General features: G+C 39.4%; 1 protein-coding gene across 1 annotated transcript in view; it reads right to left on the bottom strand.

The window, feature by feature from the left end:
• Positions 1–698: 698 nt before the first annotated feature.
• The window catches only part of tacr1a (tachykinin receptor 1a), a 48,341-nt gene continuing 28,743 nt past the window's right edge, over positions 699–20,296 (bottom strand). Inside the window, exons 3-5 of the mRNA XM_067522087.1 lie at positions 16,192–16,342; positions 14,058–14,254; positions 699–7,935 (exon numbers count right to left, since the gene is read on the bottom strand). Of these exons, the coding sequence (XP_067378188.1) occupies positions 7,590–7,935; positions 14,058–14,254; positions 16,192–16,342 (694 nt within the window). The 3' untranslated portion in view covers positions 699–7,589. The remainder of the gene's footprint in view (positions 7,936–14,057; positions 14,255–16,191; positions 16,343–20,296) is intronic.

Raw genomic sequence — 20,296 nt, forward strand, 5'->3', positions numbered from 1 at the left:
TCATTGCATTCTTTTTATTTACGTTTTACACACCATCCAAACTTTTTTTGAATTGGGATTGTAATGGTCTGCACTTATATATCACTTTTATATCACTTTTTTGTTTTCGTGGAGTTTAGGTTATGTGCTTGTATAATTACTTGTCTGTGTGCAATAATTTTGCTTTGCAAAATGTCAAAAAGGCCATTCCAAAAAATGTCAAACTATTCCTTTAATCTAATTATTCAACTTCAAAATGTCCCATAATGTCACATGTGCAAAAATATTAATACACAGTATGGTCTCTGCATATCTTGCATATTATTCTACATAACTTTATATGTATTTATTGAGTTTAATACATTTTAATAATTTTCACAAATTACAAAATCTAGATCATCAAACAAGTTACTGTAGACAACTGATTTTATACACACACTGTACTGTACATGGGAGCATGGGACAGGGAGCCTCTTGATATAAACGCTGACAGAACGTTCAGGGCAGTAGAAGCAGCTCAGCTCTGGTTTATTATGCACGCAGTTTACTCTGGCTGAAGGTCCAGTGCATCACACAACATGTTTTTATCTGACACCAGCAGAGCACTCAGTCTGTGTTGTTTTTCACCTATTTAACCACATACACACACACACACACACACACACACACACACACACACACACACACACACACACACACACACACACAGACACCCTGAGCACTCAGAAAGTGAACTGTGACAAACACACGTACAAAGTAAATTGTCTTTTGGTGCATTGTCTCTCTGAAGTTTACTGAAACCTCAGTGCACTGTGCCAGATGCTGGCTTCCATCTCTTTGTAACAACTGTTGTTTGATCTGTTGTTTGACACACACACACACACACACACACACATCCACACTTATAAACATTTTCTTGCTTGAAATAAACACGCGCACAATGTGGTAAATTGTAAATCGATACTGTAAATACTCTTTTTCTTTATTAGAGGACAATAAATTGATAAAAAGTACAGATAAAAACACTAACTGTACAATAAATGCGGCTCCACAAATGGCAGGTAGCAGTGGAGGCAGAAACAGACACACAGTCCCCACTGAGTAGTACTTGTATTGAAAAGATACACAAGGAAAAACATAATGGAACTTTTAGAGAAACAGAGATACTGAATGTTAAATATTATTCCAACACTTTCAGGAATAAATCAAGATGATAGAAACAAGTAAAACACTGGCACAGTGTACAGAACTCAAACTGGAATACATGGCTGTGTCTGAACACTCTTTTATCCATCTACGCAATCAGTCACATGTATGATCGGAGGTGTATTTTTACAGTAAGATTTGATGCTCTATACCCCTGTTTGATATGTATTGAAGAAGTCACAAGTTCTACATGGCTGATTGCAGTGAATGTACAGTAATCAGTCTCAGTTTAAAACCGAGAGTCAGTATTTAAAGGATGAGGCTTTGGTATTTCCTTCCTGAAAGTACTAGAATCAACGATACAATAAACCTTCTTTCAGTACTTTCTGTCTTTCCTGTTTGTTGGCGCTCAATCAGCCTCAAACATATTTCATTTTGTGTGCGTTTTAATTTTGATCCTGTATTGACATTAGAAAAGCCCAATTTAATAAAACCCAGTGCACCAAATTCTTTTAAGTGTTATTAAAAATGTATGTTGCGCAATCAGTCTACCAAGAACATGATGAGTGTATGCCAACCATGTATCAAACAACATTTGGGGGTGATTAGGTTTAAAGATAAGGAGATTTGATTAGCCTGGTTCCAGACTTCAGAATTTAGGAATGCTGTGCAGAGCCTCCATGAAAATACCACTGATGGGTATGGAGGGTATGGGATGGTGCTAATTAGTGACAGGAGGTGAAAACCTAACAAAGTAACATCAAGAAATCGAGTGAATAAAAACATCCGGCTAATGAAAGACTCATAAAAATGTTGTGGATAATTTAAAAAAGAATATGGACCATTGCCAGCCTCATCCTTTCACTCCTTCTAATTAAAATAGAAGGAGTGGGGAGCCAAAACACAAATACTTCAAAACACATGGAAACCTGATTAACATGGGCCAAAATATCAGTGATGTTTAAACGTTACTGCAAGGCTGATGTAGGGCTGACGCATGTGGATGTATATCATCTAATTTATAATGATTCATCCTGCCTGCGACTAAAGTTCACTGACGAAAAGCAGTGATGTGTAGTGTTCAGACACAGCCCGCTGTATGGAAAGGGTGAGTTACGTGACATTTATATTGTAACAGGCACTAATACTGTAAGGTGACATCTCCTCGTAGCACACTCAACGTCTTTGCCCAGGTACTTTTTGTGCTCAGACAAACACAGTTCAGGGATTGATGTTCCACTGTGGTGTTGCACTGTGCATTGCTCCACCTATTTATTTCACAATACAACACAGTTACAGATATTTCTATATCACTGTTCAAGGTGAATTCTCTTTTCAGTTGATAAAAAAAAATCACATTCAGAAGTAGATTCACAAAAGAGACCACTGATAGCATGGCATTTGTACAAGATGAGGACAAATCCCACACACTGCTGCAGATAACTAAAAGTACTGTATTTTCACAAAGCAACAATACTGAGTCTGACCACACATCTTTACATTGATTACATAGTGCAGAGGCTGTTCTTAGTTCAATTTACATTTGCTTTTGATGTTTTTTTCTTTAACTTTTGCAACTCCCTGTATAATGATGCAGTGATGTAACTGACTCTGGGTGAAGCATCATCTACATGTGTACACATTCTTTTAAATAGCGATTTTCTCAGTGAAGTGCTGCTGTGAATGTAAGCATTATGAATGACTTGCCACATGTTATGTGGGCAACTGTAACAGTAAAGCACACTGATACATTCCTACTTTCACACGCACACACACACACACACACACACACACACACACACTTGAGCCTGCACCCATGCCCCTGATATGGCAAATTTTATATTTTCACCCTGTTTAATGATGAGATCTGCTCTTGACTGCGTGCACAGTACTGTACGCTCTTGTCTCGGAGGTGCTTCTGCGTGTGCCACTGCTTGCCCCTCTCCGCTTCTCTGCTGCAATTAGCATGATTGGAGAGCAGGGGGATGGATAGAAACACAGGAAGAGATGGTGCTGATGAGACTATTCACCCTGCTGTGGTGCCTGCCTGGCGCCTCTCCTCAGCAACAAGCTGGCATCTTTTGTTTCTATCTCTACAGCTCTCATCAGTGAAGCCTGAGTGTGTGTGTGTGTGTGTGTGCTACAGAGAGCCCGCCGTATTCTCATTTAAGGACTACACGGTGAACAAAGTTGATTACACTTTCATTAAAGCCCCAGTCTCTCCTACAATTCAATTTTCCGGACTTGCTTGTGATTCAAACCGAATATAATGTTTGAACTTGAATAACATTAGGGTTCATTACATCTTAAAAACTTTCTAATGATAGAATTGATTGCTGCGTTTTTGTACGTACTTCTTTCCGCTTTTGTGTGGTTTTCTTCTTCCTAGATACTAAGGCATTGAAGATCATAGTAATTACTGACTCATATTGAGATTTATATTGCGCTGGAGTAAAATGGTTTTCTTCAGCGTAAACTGAACTAAACACAAAAAGTGAGAGAATTTTTACTGAAATAAAAAAAAAAAGACAGGGTTGAATATAACATGGACCTAAACTCTCAGAGCCACTGTGTGCTCGCAGAAAACATTTGCTGTTAAGTTATGCTGATATGTACCACACTTGATGGTAGCAGCTCCATTGTTGGGCTATAGTGAGACTCTTAACAACACAGCATCATGTAAAAGTGCTGTATCCTCACATTTCTAGAAACATGTCATTGTGGCCGGTTGCTTGAAATACAGATGTAGAATGAAGCATTTTAACCATCTTGTTCACAGACAGTATGTTTACAGGGAAGTATCTAATGTTTTCATTCTGATTCTCTTTAATATATGTTTACTATGTTCCTCTGCACTATTCACACTATTGATTGTCTCTCTGTCCTGTTGCTCTGCATGAGCTTTCTTCTATGCTCTTCCCTGTTAAAAGCGAGGGTTGATTTTATCCAGTTCCAAGTGGATAGATAGTGTTGTGTGCTGTGGCACCCAAGTTGGCTGCAGCTTTAATTAACCATCCATCCAGACAGTGCTGGAAAATTAGGATCCGTCAGATTAGTAATCTTACATATCTCAGGCAAGTTACATGTCTATTGTGAAATAAAATGATATTAACCTATTTCCAATCAACACCAAAAGTCATAAATAGGGTGATACATTTAGATGTTATGTAAATGACTGCCACCAGCAGTGTGCTGAACAATTATGTGCTCCATAATAGAGTACAGCACTGCCTTGTGTATAGATTGAATGAAGCCCGCACATTAAATCCTCATATAAGAATTTAGTAGAATTGCCTAATATTTTCATTACCCTAACATTTTAAGTATGTTCTATATTTTCAAGCGTATTCAATTTATCAATATTTGCATTTATTGCCTGAACCTCGAAGCATTAATTGGTCTGACTGACTGAATTATTTTCACTTGAAAAGATGAATTGAATGAATGCAATTCTGCAAATTCACTCAACTCATTCCAATTAAGTTTTTGAAGAAATAAACTTAGTGTGTTAAGAAACTTCCCAGCATGCATTGTGTGAAACTATAAGGCCTTTGAAACTGTGGTTTAAAACACAGATTTAGACATTTTATAGTTTTTTTTCCCACAAAAAACAATAAAAATGCTAATCAGGAGGTTAGTGTCAAATTCAGGTCCATTACCCCGAGAAATTTTGAATTTAATAAAGTTAGTAAGAGCAGCCTCCGGTGTTGTCTTTGTATTGATCTTGGTACAAATGGCTCCATCAGCTTATAACATCAGCAAATGCCATGCTGAGTGCAGAACTGACTCTCTAAACTGAGAAACGTCATAGGAAATGAAATCACATGGTTTTGAGTAAAACTACCAATGTTAACTTGATCTGCCTACTCCATCCAATTAGTCTTCTATGTTAATAAGACTTGTTTAGCTTCACCTCCTGTAAATGTTTAAAGTCAATAGGCTTCCATGAAATTTTTTTTCCTAAAGTCAAGTAATTTAAGATAAGAATGCATTGAGCTTTGATCAGTTTCCAATACCCTCACTGCACTCTCAGTACAAGCAATTTGGTTTCATTTTTATTTCAATATCTAAATATCTCATATAATAATGAACATACTGGTGAGGCTAAACACCTAAACTAACACCTCTAAACACTTTTATTATCAAATGGTGGTATTCGTTCCCTTAGCAGCAGCTATTGTGATCCAATAAACTAGACAATTATATATTATCGTAGTAGTGTATTTATACAGAGTGCATTCCATTCCACACTAACACAAACCTATCTTTATTACTTAAAATAAAATGTCTGGTTAATGATACACTATGTATTCCAATGCCAAATGCTCTGGAGGATGTATTAGTTTTATCCTCTTACATCAATGAAGTGGAATGTCAACTTGATGGGTCTCACTGCATGCGACCTCTCTGTAGTAATGTGGATGTGTTTCCGTGTAACCAAGAAAAAGTTTTGTGAGCCTTGCTCTTGGTGATCATCACTGTGTCTCCAATGAAGTCATGTTGCTTCACATCTGCCTCTCAGTTTCATCTCAGCTGACACAGGAATTTACAACAACAGGCTTTGTGTGCTGAAAATAGACCAGGCATCAGGAGGGCGTGTGTGTGTGTGTGTGTGTGTGTGTGTGTGTTTGTGTGAAAGTAGAATGATGGGTGTCAACAGGTGATCATTCTCTGTACGTGATGTGCGATGCTGTGGATTTAGAATATTGCGGCAGCTTTTTGTTTTCAACACTTGAATGTCACTATTATTTGCATGTGCAAGTGTTTACTACTGTGGCAGATTAAATAGGTTTGTCCCGGTAGGCTTCCATAGCCTCTAACCGTTAATGCCAACAGAACAAGCTACTTCTCTGCTCCCCTTGCCCGTTTGCAGACATTATGCTAAGCAGCAAGGCAAATCACTGCACATTAGAGGGCAACAGCTAAAATCCAGGCTCAAACAAGCACAAAGCCCTTTGAACCTGATGTAAAAATGCATCCTGTGAGGCCGGATTACATTTTGACTGCTCAAAGGCATAGACAATGTGACTATCTAAAAGATATGAAGACCTGCTTTCTGTCTGCAGAGGTCAGAGGTGGATTCAGTCCAACATGTATTATATATGTATGAGAAAATGCACACATGTAGTTACAAAGCAATCCAGCCAGATCACAGAGTGCATGTTGGTGCCAGGTGGAAGGGGAGAGCAGCTAATGGGAGTTAGATAAATATTTTACAGCTTCAAATCGGTGCCTTGCATTCAGATCATAAGCAAGTGTCTGATAAAAGTAGAGTGGGTTAGACAGACAGGTATCTGATGCTTATCATTGGGGTATTATCTTATTGTTGTTGTAGGAGACTGGAACATCACATGTCCTTGCAGATTAAAGCGAGTGATACTCACCAGCGTTGTTTCCATTGACTGGTTTCACGAAGAACTGAACGTGAAGTTCAGGGGTTTCGGGGGGGGGGGTTGGGTTTTAGTAAAACAGTGTTCACTGCTGTGTTCACAGAGTCCTGCTGCCTCTTCATTACGTATCAGAGACAACGCTCCCAGCTGTTAAAGGCAGTGTTTTAGCCAGATGAAAGCTGAGGTAGACACTGCCAGCATTTCAGGTGATTGCCAGAATTTTTCAGCACTGCCTGCAGGGGAACCTTGGAGCACTTTGCCACTCAGACAGGTATTCATTTCGCGCACTGGATTGCTGAGGAAAATCCTCCTCAGGGGAATGGAGTCAGATCAGCTCACACAAACATGCATGCTGTACATGCACAAAATCACACTACTCAACGTTCAGGGTTTCTGCTTTGTTATTATCCATCACATCTACAGGGACAGCCTTTCAACTGAAACCACACATCTGCCTGTTTTAAACATGCATCTTCTGGGGAGAGAGTTCCTGTGACAACCAGGTTTTCTCTACCAGAGAACTTTCTAAAAAGCTCAGTCTTTTTCAGAGAACACCCCTGTTAAAAAAAAAAAAAAAAAAGGAGCTGCTGTGTTGACGGCCTGCTGCTCTCATGTTATATCTAAACTCCAAAATAGACTGTGTGAAGTCACATAGCTTGTGCGATTGGGGATGTGTGAACCTTCATTCTGTGTGGAGAGAAGGCTGGTGTGACAATCAAATGCTGTGAAGATTGGAGCTGCTAGCATCTGCTTCGGTTTAGCTTTTGAACTGGAATGTGCACATTTCGTTGAAGTGCTAATCATCGCTTTTTGGCAGTGAGCAAACCTTTTTAATGCAAGTCAGTCATTATTTGTGGAGTGCATGAGACTGTGTGGATGAAAACAACTCTCAGTGAACTGGGACTTAGTCTGACTTGCAAATTTCCTAACGTGATGCTCTGGTGAACACACTGGAAATATGATCATCAAAAACTGAGCTGACAGACAAACTCCCACATTCAACTTGTACTTGTATATGAACAGTCACTCTCCTCCTGCTGTTCGGGAAAATGCCAACTGTCTGAGGTTGGACGTCTATTCGTGCAGGTTGTTACTGGAGTAGAAACTAGAAGTTTCTGACATCGTTTTAGAGACGCTCCTTGATGATGACCCATTTGAGGTCATGTCCAGGGAGGAGCTGTGTGGTCTGGCCATGATTGCAGCCCCACCAGGTCCTGGGCCTGCTATTGGCTTGACCTTGGGCTGCTCTATGTCGTCTACAACCTGGAGAACAGTGGACACGGTGGTCTCCATCCGGCTGGCCTTATAAACACTGGTCTGGGTCTGAAGGTAGCGAGTGGACTTGAGCTCTAGGCCTTCGTAGGACCCTTCAGGGACGCAGGGGCAGCAGCGGAAAGCTTGCTTAAAACCAGCCCGAAACCTGTGGAAGAAAAGCATTAGTTAGTGTCAGTTTGGTCAAAGTGCAGATTTCAAGATTTTTGACCAGTTCACCAAGAAAATACTTGCTCTGACCATAACCCATCTTGGCCTCCTTGTAAAGGATCCTCCTTTTGTTGTAAAATGTACTATCTTGTGTTGCTGTACTGCATGACCCACTGTCTTTTGAGCTTTAATTTACTGACACATACCTTGACATTTTTCTGTAGAATTGATTGATTTTGATCAAGATTTATCGCTCCATCAATGATGGAAATCCATCCTGGTCCTTAAGCAGCAAAGAAGGCCCAAATCATCCAGTAAAATCACAATTTTTTCACAGGATGGGTTAAGGTTTTACTTACTTACTTCACCTCTCACTAAAGCCAAAAAGTTCTACTTTGCTCTTATCCGTCCAGAGACAATTTGACTTGCAGTATCCACATTAAATTCAATTCAATTCAACTCAATTCAATTCAATTAAACTTTATTTATATAGCGTCAATTCACAACAAAGTCATCTCAGGGCACTTTACATAATAAAGTCAAGACTATAAAAATGTATAGAGAAAACCCAACAATTCCCCCTTGAGCAAGCCATAGGCAACAGTGGAGACTAAAAACTCCCTTTAACAGAAGAAACCTACAGCAGAACCAGGCTGAAGAAGCCAGGAGAAGCAGAAAAAAAACTACGAGAGAAAACACACAGAGTTAAGAGGAGAGAGGATGTTGTGAGAGGAGAGGAGAGAGGGACAAGAGGAGGGAAGGAGTCCCCAGCAGTCTAAGCCTATAGCAGCATAACTATAACTAACTTTAAGCTTTATTAAAGAGGAAGGTTTTAAGCCTAGACTTAAAAGTAGAGAGGCTGTCTGCTTCCTGAATCTGAACTGGGAGCTGGTTCCACAGGAGAGGAGCTTGATAGCTAAAGGCTCTACCTCCCATTCTACCTTTGGAAATTCTGGGAACCACAAGTAGGCCTGTATTCTGGGATCGAAGTGGTCTACTGGGATGATATGGTGCTATCAACATCTATATTAACCACTGCAAGAGTAAATGTTTAAGCTATGAAACATTTCTACAGATCTGTTGTCGGGATCAGATTCCCCTTATTTAAGTACGTCAGGACCTCCTGGACTCACACCTGATTGTCATCCCTTTAATAGAAACACTCTTATTTCTCCTTTAAATAAACTGATAATCCCAGAGGTTCACATATGTTTGTGCCTCACAAACTGGTTTGGATTAGATTAAAATGTATCTATTTGTTGGGGTTACATGAAAATCGGATCGAATTTTATTTCATAATTGTGCCCAAATTATTAGGATGCAGAAAACAGCACCGCTGTACGTACTTCTAGAGGCCAAAAACACCACTCCAGCTGATTGCTAATAATGCTCTGTCTTTGTCAGGTAAACTTTAAGAGGTGAAAATCTTCAGCTGAATCATTGTTTGAACATTTGGGGACAACTGAAACAGGCTCTGAGCACAATATAACTTTTGAAGATGATAGAGCCCAGATGCTAGCAAATGGTAGCCTACTTACACATCCAGTGCAACACATAACAGAGCAACAATGTCATTCATTTTAGTTGTATTTCTGGCCACCTGCTGCATTCACTCTTTTTTTGATTTCTATCATCTGAGAAAAATGCTCCCCTATGTTCAGGAGCTGGTGTAGTCACTAACTTGCCTGTTTGCCTCTGTGCGAAAGTAGTACACTGTGGGTTTTTGTTTCTGAAAATCGTTGCCTACTGTGGCTTAAAACTGCATTGAGAAATAACTACAACAGTAAACCTGGGTGCTGGACAGTTAAACAAAGACCGGAATCTCGCTATTAAGTTCTGTAAAGCTGAGGAAAGCTTTTTCACAGTGTTTTTACATTGTCTTTATAACATCCAGCAGCAATAACATCCGCCCAATGCTCTACAAATCTGCTAAATAAATTTTTTTATTTAGAGGAATGAACTTTAGAAGTGGATTACATTCAGAAAGCACATAAGAAAGTCCACAATATCAGTTCTTCATTTCCTGTTCAAAGCAGTTATACGCTAAAGATAAAACAAGATCAAGGCCTCTATCCACATCCTGCCAATGACAGTGTTTATGTGCATATACAGTAAGTATCCAGGCTACTCTGAAAAACCAGGTTTCTTTGGTAATGAGAATGAGTGTACAAGCACATTTCTGAAAACCTACTTATACATACAGCAGCAGCAGAGTAATCTGATTTCTGGATAAGCAAGGCTCACAGACTTTTACATACTGACAGTGCAGTCAGAGACCACAGAGCTCCTTTTGCCTGATCAATAAACGGATTTAGGAAAGCTTACACATTATTGATTACTCTAACTGCAAGCCTCGGCTTGTGCTGATTTATAAGTTAATATGATTGACTGACTAGATTTCTTCTTGACATACTATGTGATAAGGTTCTTCTCCTGGAGGCAGCAGGACACATGCGCCAGAGTGCAATTATGCGTGATCGTCCAGCATCTTTACTGTGATTAAATCAGGTGCAAATGACAAAAGAATGTTACAAAACACATTACACGCATCTCTCCATCAGACTCCTCAGTTACAAATAGGTTTTCTCCCGCTTATGAGGGATATGAGGTTTCTGTCATCATTAGTCCTGTTTGTCATGACCCTATTTCCTGCTTTCTTGATGTTTTATAAGGGGTTTAGGTTCTATTGTTGTAGTGCCTTATAGTACTGCTTTAGGCTAGCACTATCGTGATGTAATGTTACTACATGAATAAAAATAAAAAAACAAAACAAAAAACCCCCATCATAAACTGCGTCAATTATTTATTTCTATACTTTAACCATTTATTAAAGTGACATTATTGTTAATGTAAGCCTACTAATGTTTGCTGGATGGTAACGTAAACTTTATTTCAGATCATAATATTATTATGAAGGAAAAAGTAAAATTGGGGCTGCCATGTTTTTTTGTTGATGATGTAATTCAAATCATGCATAGAAAAAAAACTGTGGTTCCAAAACATACTTTTTAAATATACAGCTGAAAACAAAGAGTTTGGATACAGCATTTGCAATGGGTAACACACCAAATAAAAATGGCCAAAATAGCAAAAAGTGTAACTTAAGCATCTTTATGTTAATGAAGTAAAAATGTTGCATGTGATATTTACATGCAACATTTTGTGATGATAATTAATGACTTTACTGAAGGTGATTTTAACAGCACCTAGTGTTTGGCAAGTGCCTATTTAGATTCTAGAGATAATTGAAATACTAAAAATACTAAAATAGCAACAACAACAACAACAACAACAACAACAACAAAACACTACGAGATATAGCATTAACAGAAATGAATCCAGGTGGAAATGATATATAAATAATTTAGAAAGAGAGAGGAGTAAAGAATGGGGTGGGGGTGTTAAATGTCAATCACTGAGAACAGGAGCGAGATGAAAAGAGACTGATGATAAATGAAAGTAGAGGGCCATTATCATTATCATATGCGTTTAAATCAACCGAAGTGAAAATTTATCGAAGACTGACTACAGCTCAGCTCGCTGCAGTCCAGACTACATATATTCATTTTTAGGACTTAATGAGTTAGAGGCAAAAGAAACACCCAAGCGTAAAATCTCATTTCTTTGGCAGCACAAAGACAATTAACAGGTGGCTGCAACAGAGGACAGCACGGGAAGACAGAATAAAGACAACAAGCACAGTTCACCATGTGTTCCTATTTGGCCCAAAATCTTTTAACTCGTTGACATTTTCATTGACAGGCTTTTTCATTTGAATTCAATTCATTTTAAAATAATGAAAGATCCATACTGTGCATGCAGACACTCATGCACAGTTTGGTTTTCAACCTCGTGTCACTTAGGCAGCAATGGAGAATAGGATAATATTACTTGAGGAGTGTGTGTATGCTACTGGAGGAAATGTGCTGCAAATCAAAAGGAATGATGAGTTCGTGCCAACCAGTTGTCAAGGCAGGGAGTCTGAGCCACACCCCAAGCGCCATAATTGTTTCCCTAGAACGATGACAAAGTAAGCATTTAGTTTTAGAATATGTTTGTCATGATCCCTGACCTGAACTCTTTCTTTGTTGCTCCCCCATTCTGTTCTCTCACTCACTCCCTCTATCACACCCCCAGTCCTGTTGTGTCTCGATTTTTCACTCGATTATTCACTCTCTCCACTACCTGCCCGTTTTTTTTTTACTCTATTACCTTTGTTTTTTGTTTCTTACCTGATATCTCCCTGTTGTCACCTTGTCCCACCTGCTCTACCCCCTCATCTCCTCGAATGCTTCCTCCTGCCCCACACTGCTGGATCACCCCCTCCCTGACACATTTTCCCTCTCTTATCCTGAAGTGATATTTCCCAGTAGCCACTCTTTGACTCATAGTTACTCCTGGGTATTCTACCCAGCCTTCTTTATCCTCCTCAAAAGTAGTGTAGGTTCTGGTCCTTTCCCCTAGTCACTTTGTAGACTCTTTTATTTTGATAGTTTTAGTTGGCCTGTGGACCCTGGTTTTTCCCTCCTTGTCCATTTATCGGTCCCTGAAGTAGTTTTTGTTCTTCTCTGCTTAGCTCAACACTCTGTTGCTATTAGTTGTTTTCTTTACAAGACCCTCAGTTATCGCCCCCTGCCCATTAGCACATAGCTTTCCTGACCCCTTAGCAGAGTAGTTTTATACTTTGTTTTATCGGTTATTATTACTCCTGACCCCCTGGAGAGGTATTTAAAGGACTTGATGCATTTCCCCCATCTTGTTATTTATTTTGACATCTCTTTTTCCATCCTTTTTCCAGCTTTAAGCTGTGAGTTACAGTTTACATGATTTCTTGACCTCTTGCTTTATTGTGTGTTCTCTACCTGCCAGTTTTCATTTGTCTGTTGTGCCGGTCATCTGACTGCCTCTTAGCCCAGTTATTACTTTCATCCTGTGTCTAGTTTACCAATTCCAAACAATGCTGGACGTTTATCCTAATATTGACGATTTGGAAGAAGAGATCCAGCTGTCAGCTTTGCTGTAGGCTGCTTTTTGGGACATTTAATAAATCATTTTGTGAGAAAAAGTCTGGGGTAATGAAATATAATGATGAGGTGTCCTAACATGCAATTACCACCCTGACGGAGCTGAGCTCCCCTTTATCACCCTTTGGTTAGCCCTGACCCTTTGGGTTTCCTCACCAAAAATATATCACTTGTTTAGAGTTTTCTAAATCAATCTATCCATCACATCACAACAGAAACGAGTGATGCACATTTTTATGCAGGTTGGCAAAGTGAATTTCAACTTCAAGAAACAATTGGAGCGCTGGTTTGTGTTGACAGCAGGGTAGAGTGAATTTAAAACCGGACGTTCCATGATCCCCATTTAAAGTCGTATTTTACCATAATACCAGTAGGCTGTGTGTCTGAAAAGACATCATTAGTCGGGGGGGTTCACTTTAGCTGTGCGTGCTTCTGCACGGTGAATACTGATTTTGGCAGGCAGGTAAAAGTCTGTACCTGCAAACTTTAGGAAGTGTCGCCACACAAGAAAAAGTCCTGGTTCACCAAAGAGTAAAAAGTAGAAGTCCCAGTAGTACTGCATCTCAGTGTGTAACAGCCTAATGCAAAAACTGTTATCAATCTGACATATATCACATAAAACAATACACAATTCAACACATCATTACATTTCCAGAAGTGCTGTATTGATGAATTATATGGCTGTGTTCATGTGTGTGTGTGTGATGCTTCACTTCAAAAACAGTTTTTTCAGCACTGCCTAACACATGCTGCATCTGCAGGGTAGTTGTTAACTGCATGTGATTGAGGAAAGTTCATTCTACCACAATTTTTTTAACAATGTATTAAAGAAATGGTAATAAATAAGTCTTATTGTGAGTTTGTCTTGGAGCTTTTTGCTCCGTATAATGTCAGCAAATCTATTAGCAACGTCAAAGCCAGTGGTTAAGTCGGAATAATGGTGGTGGTTTCAGCCATGAAATAACCAAAGGAAGTTGACAATATTAACTCTTCAAGTAGTTTTAAGAGTTAATCTATCACATTTATAATGAGAGTGACCAAGCTACAATAATTAATTTAACTGAGTTCGATGCTTCAACTCAGCCGACTGACTTACCTGTCATTGAGGCAGCAGTAGATGATAGGGTTGTACATGGTGGAGCTCATAGCCAGCCACATGATGGCCAGGTAGACCTGCTGGATGAATGGTTCCTCAAACATGTCAGGGAAAAACTGGTGCAACAGGAAGTAGACGTGGTAGGGCAGCCAACAGAAGGCAAAGGTACACACCACCACAATCATCATCTTCACCACCTGTTGGACACATGACAGAAGCGATTTGTCTGCATTGTTCCTGTTCCGCTTGCGCGATTCATTCTGGATTTGACCAGTGGCCATCGGGGAGGCTGAAGGGCCGGGGGTTTGACAAACCGGCATTTCTTTAATATTGCAAAAAGCCTTCATGCTGCAACAGATCGTCACGGATTGTTGTTCACTGTCAGAATGCCAGAGATGTCAGCACCGTGAATTTATAATAAAAAGTGTAACATGCTCCATAAATAATATATAATACATCTGAAATGTGTCCATGGAAAGCAGCCACCAGTCACCACAATGATTCAGCAGGTGTTCTCAGGTTCTTGTTCAGTTTTCTTTGTTTTTCTAATCCTTTGATGAGACAAGCCGCACTACAATGTCTCCTTTTCTTTCCCTAGTTTCTCTGTTAAAATGGCAACAAATCTGTCTGTCCAAGTGCTTTCAGCTTTGTCTTTCAGAATGGAAATCTAATGCACAGAGACACATCATTAGTGCTGTCAATGCCACACGGTGATCACTGGGCAAATGAAACTAATGTACATAGACAGATTTAACAGAGCATGGTCCTGTACAGGTAAGAAGATGAACGAGTGTGGGCAACAGATTTGTACAGATACGTAGTTTATGTCCTTAAATGTCTTTTATTCAATTTTACACGTTTGCGTTATAAAGGCCAATATTACTTTCTCCATTTAAACATGGTCATCTTCATGTTCATGGATAAGAATAATAAGTTATCTTACCACTGAATTAGTTTTTACAATTCTTATCAACCCACAGATATGGTTAAGCAGGGCACCTTCTACCTATATTATGATTAACTACTAACTGCTGTCTCTGTCTTGGAAGTCCTTTGTTTTCACTATCTCCTATCTCCCTCTTCTTTTCCCAAAGAAGACTTTCACTGACATGACCGGTAAATGTTTCGTCTTTATCCAAGTTCTGGAAGGCAGAAGGTCACCTACTTCACCTCAACTCTGGGCTGATAACAACCGATAAAACTCTGAATGAAGCTTATAGGAAGAATATTTCGGCTTTATTATTATCGGGAAATATATTCCTACTCCTTTCATCCTGTTAGTCAAAATGAACCTCCTCCCTAGCACCATCTCATCCCAAAGTCTGTGCTGGCAGCTTCAACCTAAACTTACATCCTGTTCTGGTTCACTTCTCTACCTCTGGCTTTAGGGCCTCAGGAGAATTCTCCTTACTCTATCTGCTGTGTTATGTCTTCGAGGCCACATGCTTTAACGCTACTGCACACTCATTGGTCTAATCACCAAAGTCTCTGTGGTCCCTTATATTGAAATTGTGCCAAACAGTCAAATTGGCTGGCAGAAATGTAAAGTGGTTTAACTGTAAGTAGGAGAAAGACAGATGTGCCAAAATTACAGCCAACTGAGGAAAACAAAACGTGAAATACAACAAGTGGAGTCAGTGTTTCAAAGTAAATGTTCACAGACTGACCTGCAGCCTGATCTCATCAGTGCAGAGACACCTTAGCAAATGCTTCATGGGATTCTCATTTTCTGTTCTGGGTCAGAAAGGCAAGTCTCTGCAAGTGTCTTTATTAGGAGAATATTCTCTAAGGAACTGCAGCACTGAAACCGTGATCACACCTGACAAGCACGGAAAAGGTGAGCAACATAGAGGTGGTCAAGGAGGAGAACTGACAGCAAAACACAATTTGAAGACACTGCAGTGGGCTGAGAGCCAACAGGTGTGCTACTACCAAAAAAGAAGAAGATGAAAGGAAAAAAATGGGCTATGATTCAGGTTCACCTTGCTGTGATGATTATTTCATCACTGGAAGAATGAACGCAGAAAGACACGGACATGTTCTGTTTCAGGGCTGCGCTGCACTAAAGTGTATGTGACAGCATTGGTGTAGTCTGATCTCAAAGCCGCCGCCTGACTTCTGAAGTGCATGTTACCTTGCGTTTGGCAGTCAGTTGCTCCTTGTAGCGATCTGAGGAGTCTCCAGGGATCTCACTTGCCCAGAGTGTCAGTCCCACCACCAAATAAGCACAGCCCATCACCAGCAGAGGGAGGAAATAAATCAGGATGGCCACACACACATAGTACCTGCAACAAGACATACAGGTATAAATACCATGTTGTTGTTGACTAAAGTACGGAGAGACACACAGAGAGACACGCTGATGTCTATTATTATTTATTAAGTCTAATTAATTAATTAAGTACTGCTGTGTCCGCCGCCATGATTTTGTTTTCCCGCTTAAGCACTTAAGAGATCCGCACACACTGCCACACAGAAACACACACGTAGAGGTGTTAACAGCAACGTTGTGCCCACGTTCCTATGCAACCAAACTGTAGCTCCAATTATGTTTTACAGGAAACGGTCACTTGATAGGTTGTGTTCTGATGTATTTTGTGGGTGAATGAGGGGCTGTATTTATTTCTGAATCCAGAGTCCTATGTGTGGTTAAGTATGGGCAACAAAAGGAATTTATTTAAGGTTAGAGAAAGCTTTTTTTTTTTTAAGGAAATACAAACCTCATTTTCAGAAAAGCTGGGACATTACTGTATGTAAATGTATGATTTGCAAATCATTTGAAAACTAGTTTTGACTGTAAATAGGACAAAAACAACATGTCAAAGTTAACTTCTTTTTTTTTGCATGCAGCCGGTCATTTTTCTCATTATTGGACAGGTTTGAGTAGAAGCATGGGAGAAGAGAGAAATGGTCTCCAACAAAGGTCCAAGCTGGACTCTAACCATCTGTCTGTGAGGGGACTGTAAACCTGGGAAATGTGATTGTTTTTTCTGGCGTAAAAATTGTGCCAAATCAACATGCGGACAATGATCCGCTGTGGTGACCCCGAACTCACGGGATAAGCCGAAAGGACCAAAAAAAAAAAAAAAAAAAAAATTAAAAATGTGCTAATTTTAAAATGTGAACACATTTTCCATGCATGCAGTGAACTGCACACAATTCGTAGTACCTGCTGGTTAATCCCTAATGATTTATCAATATTTATTAAGTAATCATATTTAGTTTTAATCTACATCTGAAAAGTAACTAGTAACTAAAACTGTGTCATGGATGGTAAAAACTTTTCCCATGTTTTTAAATGTATGCTAGCAGAGGGCTAAAGAAAGATCACTGAGCAGATTCTAATGGCTAAATGTCAATGTTATACAGCTTTAGACAAATCTTCCTTCAGGCTGCATTCAAAGAGAAAATAAAAAAGCATTGTGCTTTAACACAGAGGTTGAATACTGTTACATTTTGCTGTTTAGTCAATAATGAATAATAAGACTCTTGTGAGCAGGGTTCCTGTCCAGAAAATGAGCAGTACCACTGATGAGGGAAAGGGAAGATTGTGTCTAGCTTAATTTTCAGCAGAACAGGATACAAAACAAACTGTAAACTAATGAGTTTAGGAGGCGATGCCAAGCTTGATTTGTAAACTGTGGGTTTGTTGAGATCTTCATGTAGTATTTGGATTTAATCACATCTTTTTTTTTTTTTTTTGGTTTCTTGTTGTGTTGGTCATATTGAAGCTGGTCTGTAGTATTGTCAGCTCTGGTTGCTATAAGTTCATGGTTTCACCATTCAAAGCTGCTTTTGGTTTACTTATCCTGGTGTACTTGTGCAGACGTAAATGGACACTAATGATCCTGCCTACAGTATGAGAGCTGCCCAGTTGGTGCTAAACACGGCTATGGTGAATCAACGCAAGAGGCAGAGTCACACATATGGCCATCTCATTAGGCTCTAATACATCAGTTACAGTTTCCTGCAGGATTTAATAAATGACCATGCTGATGTCCATTTATTGTTCTTTGGATTCTACTCTTTCTCATCCGCCATTCAAACATGCATTCAGTGTCCACATGTGGACTCGAAACAATACATATGGATGTCAGTAAAAGCTCACATCAGTGGCTTGTTGGTTGAGCATTATGTGTTGCATCTTCTATTCGCAATTAGTTGCTGTGATGCTGAAATGTAATCTCTGAAAATGACCTGCTCTCAATTAATCAGTAAACTTGTTTATTTGTTCAAGGCTACAGTTCCAACTGAGACAAAAGGCTTTTGATAACATTGTGATCAACTCTGTGAAGATGTATAATCAAATAGTAAAATAAACATACTACATACATGAAAAAGAACATTTTGGCAGATAGCAAATGATCTTCAGATCAATAAAAGTGATTCTGCTTCACATTTAGAGAAAATATTTTAAACTGCATTAAGTGATTTCTTTTAAATAGGAGCAACAAGCTATAATCACATACTGTCACTAGTGACAAACATGTTACTTTCAGCAAACATCATCCAGCATTAGCAGACTCCTGTCTGAGGCTACTTCACTGAGTTTATCTTCAACCTTGTCTGCTTTTTGCCTGTGGCCTGGTAGTGAACGGTGGGTTTATTGTAGGGTTTTTGCTCAACAGCTGCCTGAAAAACATAGAGATGACACTAAAAAGACCAACGAGACTGAAACAAAATCATAAAGTTGCGGGTAGAAAAACCAAAATAATTTTCTGAAAGAACTAAACTGCTGTGAAGAGCTCAGCAGTGATAAGCCCCAGCTTTCACATCACATACTGTATAGTGCTTTCATCTATTACTAACGCAGTAAGACATTATTGATTATAGCAGCTTTAAAGCCAGCCTACGACATGCAACATAAAGCAACAATATGCAGTTTTTTCAGAATATTATTAGTGGAGACGTTGTTGTGGAGACGGGTTGTTTAAGCCTTCTGTGAACTCAGAATCATTGAACAGCACTGGCTGCAGTACGAAATATATACTGTACTGTAGTGCTACTTCTAACCAACCAGAAAATTCTGCTTGATTACTAAGCTTTCATTTTGATTTGATAATGACTAATACATGAAGGGCTGGGCAGCGATGGGCTGTGTAGTGCAGAAGAGTGTGGCATTAGCAGATTAGATGGATTTTAAGTCTCATGTTGACCAGATTAACACGACATTACACAACTTAAAATAGTATGAGACTGAATCCACCCTGGTCTGCTGAGTCCTCCTTTTCTCTGCTCGGCTACACTCCACCACACTCAGCCCGGTGCTTCAGATAGTTATCAGTACGGAACTTACTGATCAAGCAGAAATAATTCCATTTAAAAGTTTTCTCTGGAAAGACAAGCCTCACATGAAAAAAGCTATACCGCTGTCAGTGCATATTAGTTAAACTGGTTAGTAGCTAAACTTTTAGAAAAATAAACACACTCTTTAAGCTTGGGTTTAGATTTACTTGTATGTGTCTCTTCATGCAGTATCCAATGGTTTAATACTTATTTTAAGGCCAGTTTATTTGCAGTGGCCATTTCCTAGTTAATGGAAGGCCTGTGAACCTATTTTCCAGTCTGGTCCCTTCCTTCCCCAAAACCAACCCTGAAGCACTGATGCAGCAAGTTGTAAAATAAAAAGTTACTCATGTGCGTCGGGGGCTGGATCAATCATCATTAGCCAGAGGAATTTAGAAATAGTTTGGACCTCTGCTCCAATCACTGTCTAATGAATTTAAACCATTTATGAAATAATCACAAATGACAGTTTTAGTATTAGCTAATGATCTGGTAATGTCTCACAGACACAGCATTTGATCCAATTAGCTTCCTGTAAAGTGAGTGCAGAGACAAACATGTCTGATATTATGCAGCATACGAGCACACAGTATAGTCTCTGTATGCATGTGTGTGTGCATTAGCGTCCATTAAAATGTGGAAAATTGCATTATATCACTCTGAGTGTGTAAATCATGCTTGAGAAGTGTTCAGAAGGTAAAGACCCTCTGACTTCAACATCCGCACAGGTAAAATCTGTCCTCTCCTCTAAGGACGGAGCACATGAGGCTAACAGGCCATTTCCTTGGCAATTAACTTCAATTACATTAATCCCGCTGAATTCCCGGGAGCACAAGAGCTTTCATCTGCACAAAAATGACTATACGCCCAGAAATACACAGAGATGCACTGCAAAAAAAGTGCCTGATCCAATCTAGATAGCACATTGCATGGACGGCTAACAGATGTCATGT

Source organism: Channa argus, chromosome 11 (assembly GCF_033026475.1).
Source record: "Channa argus isolate prfri chromosome 11, Channa argus male v1.0, whole genome shotgun sequence".
NCBI lineage: Eukaryota > Metazoa > Chordata > Actinopteri > Anabantiformes > Channidae > Channa > Channa argus.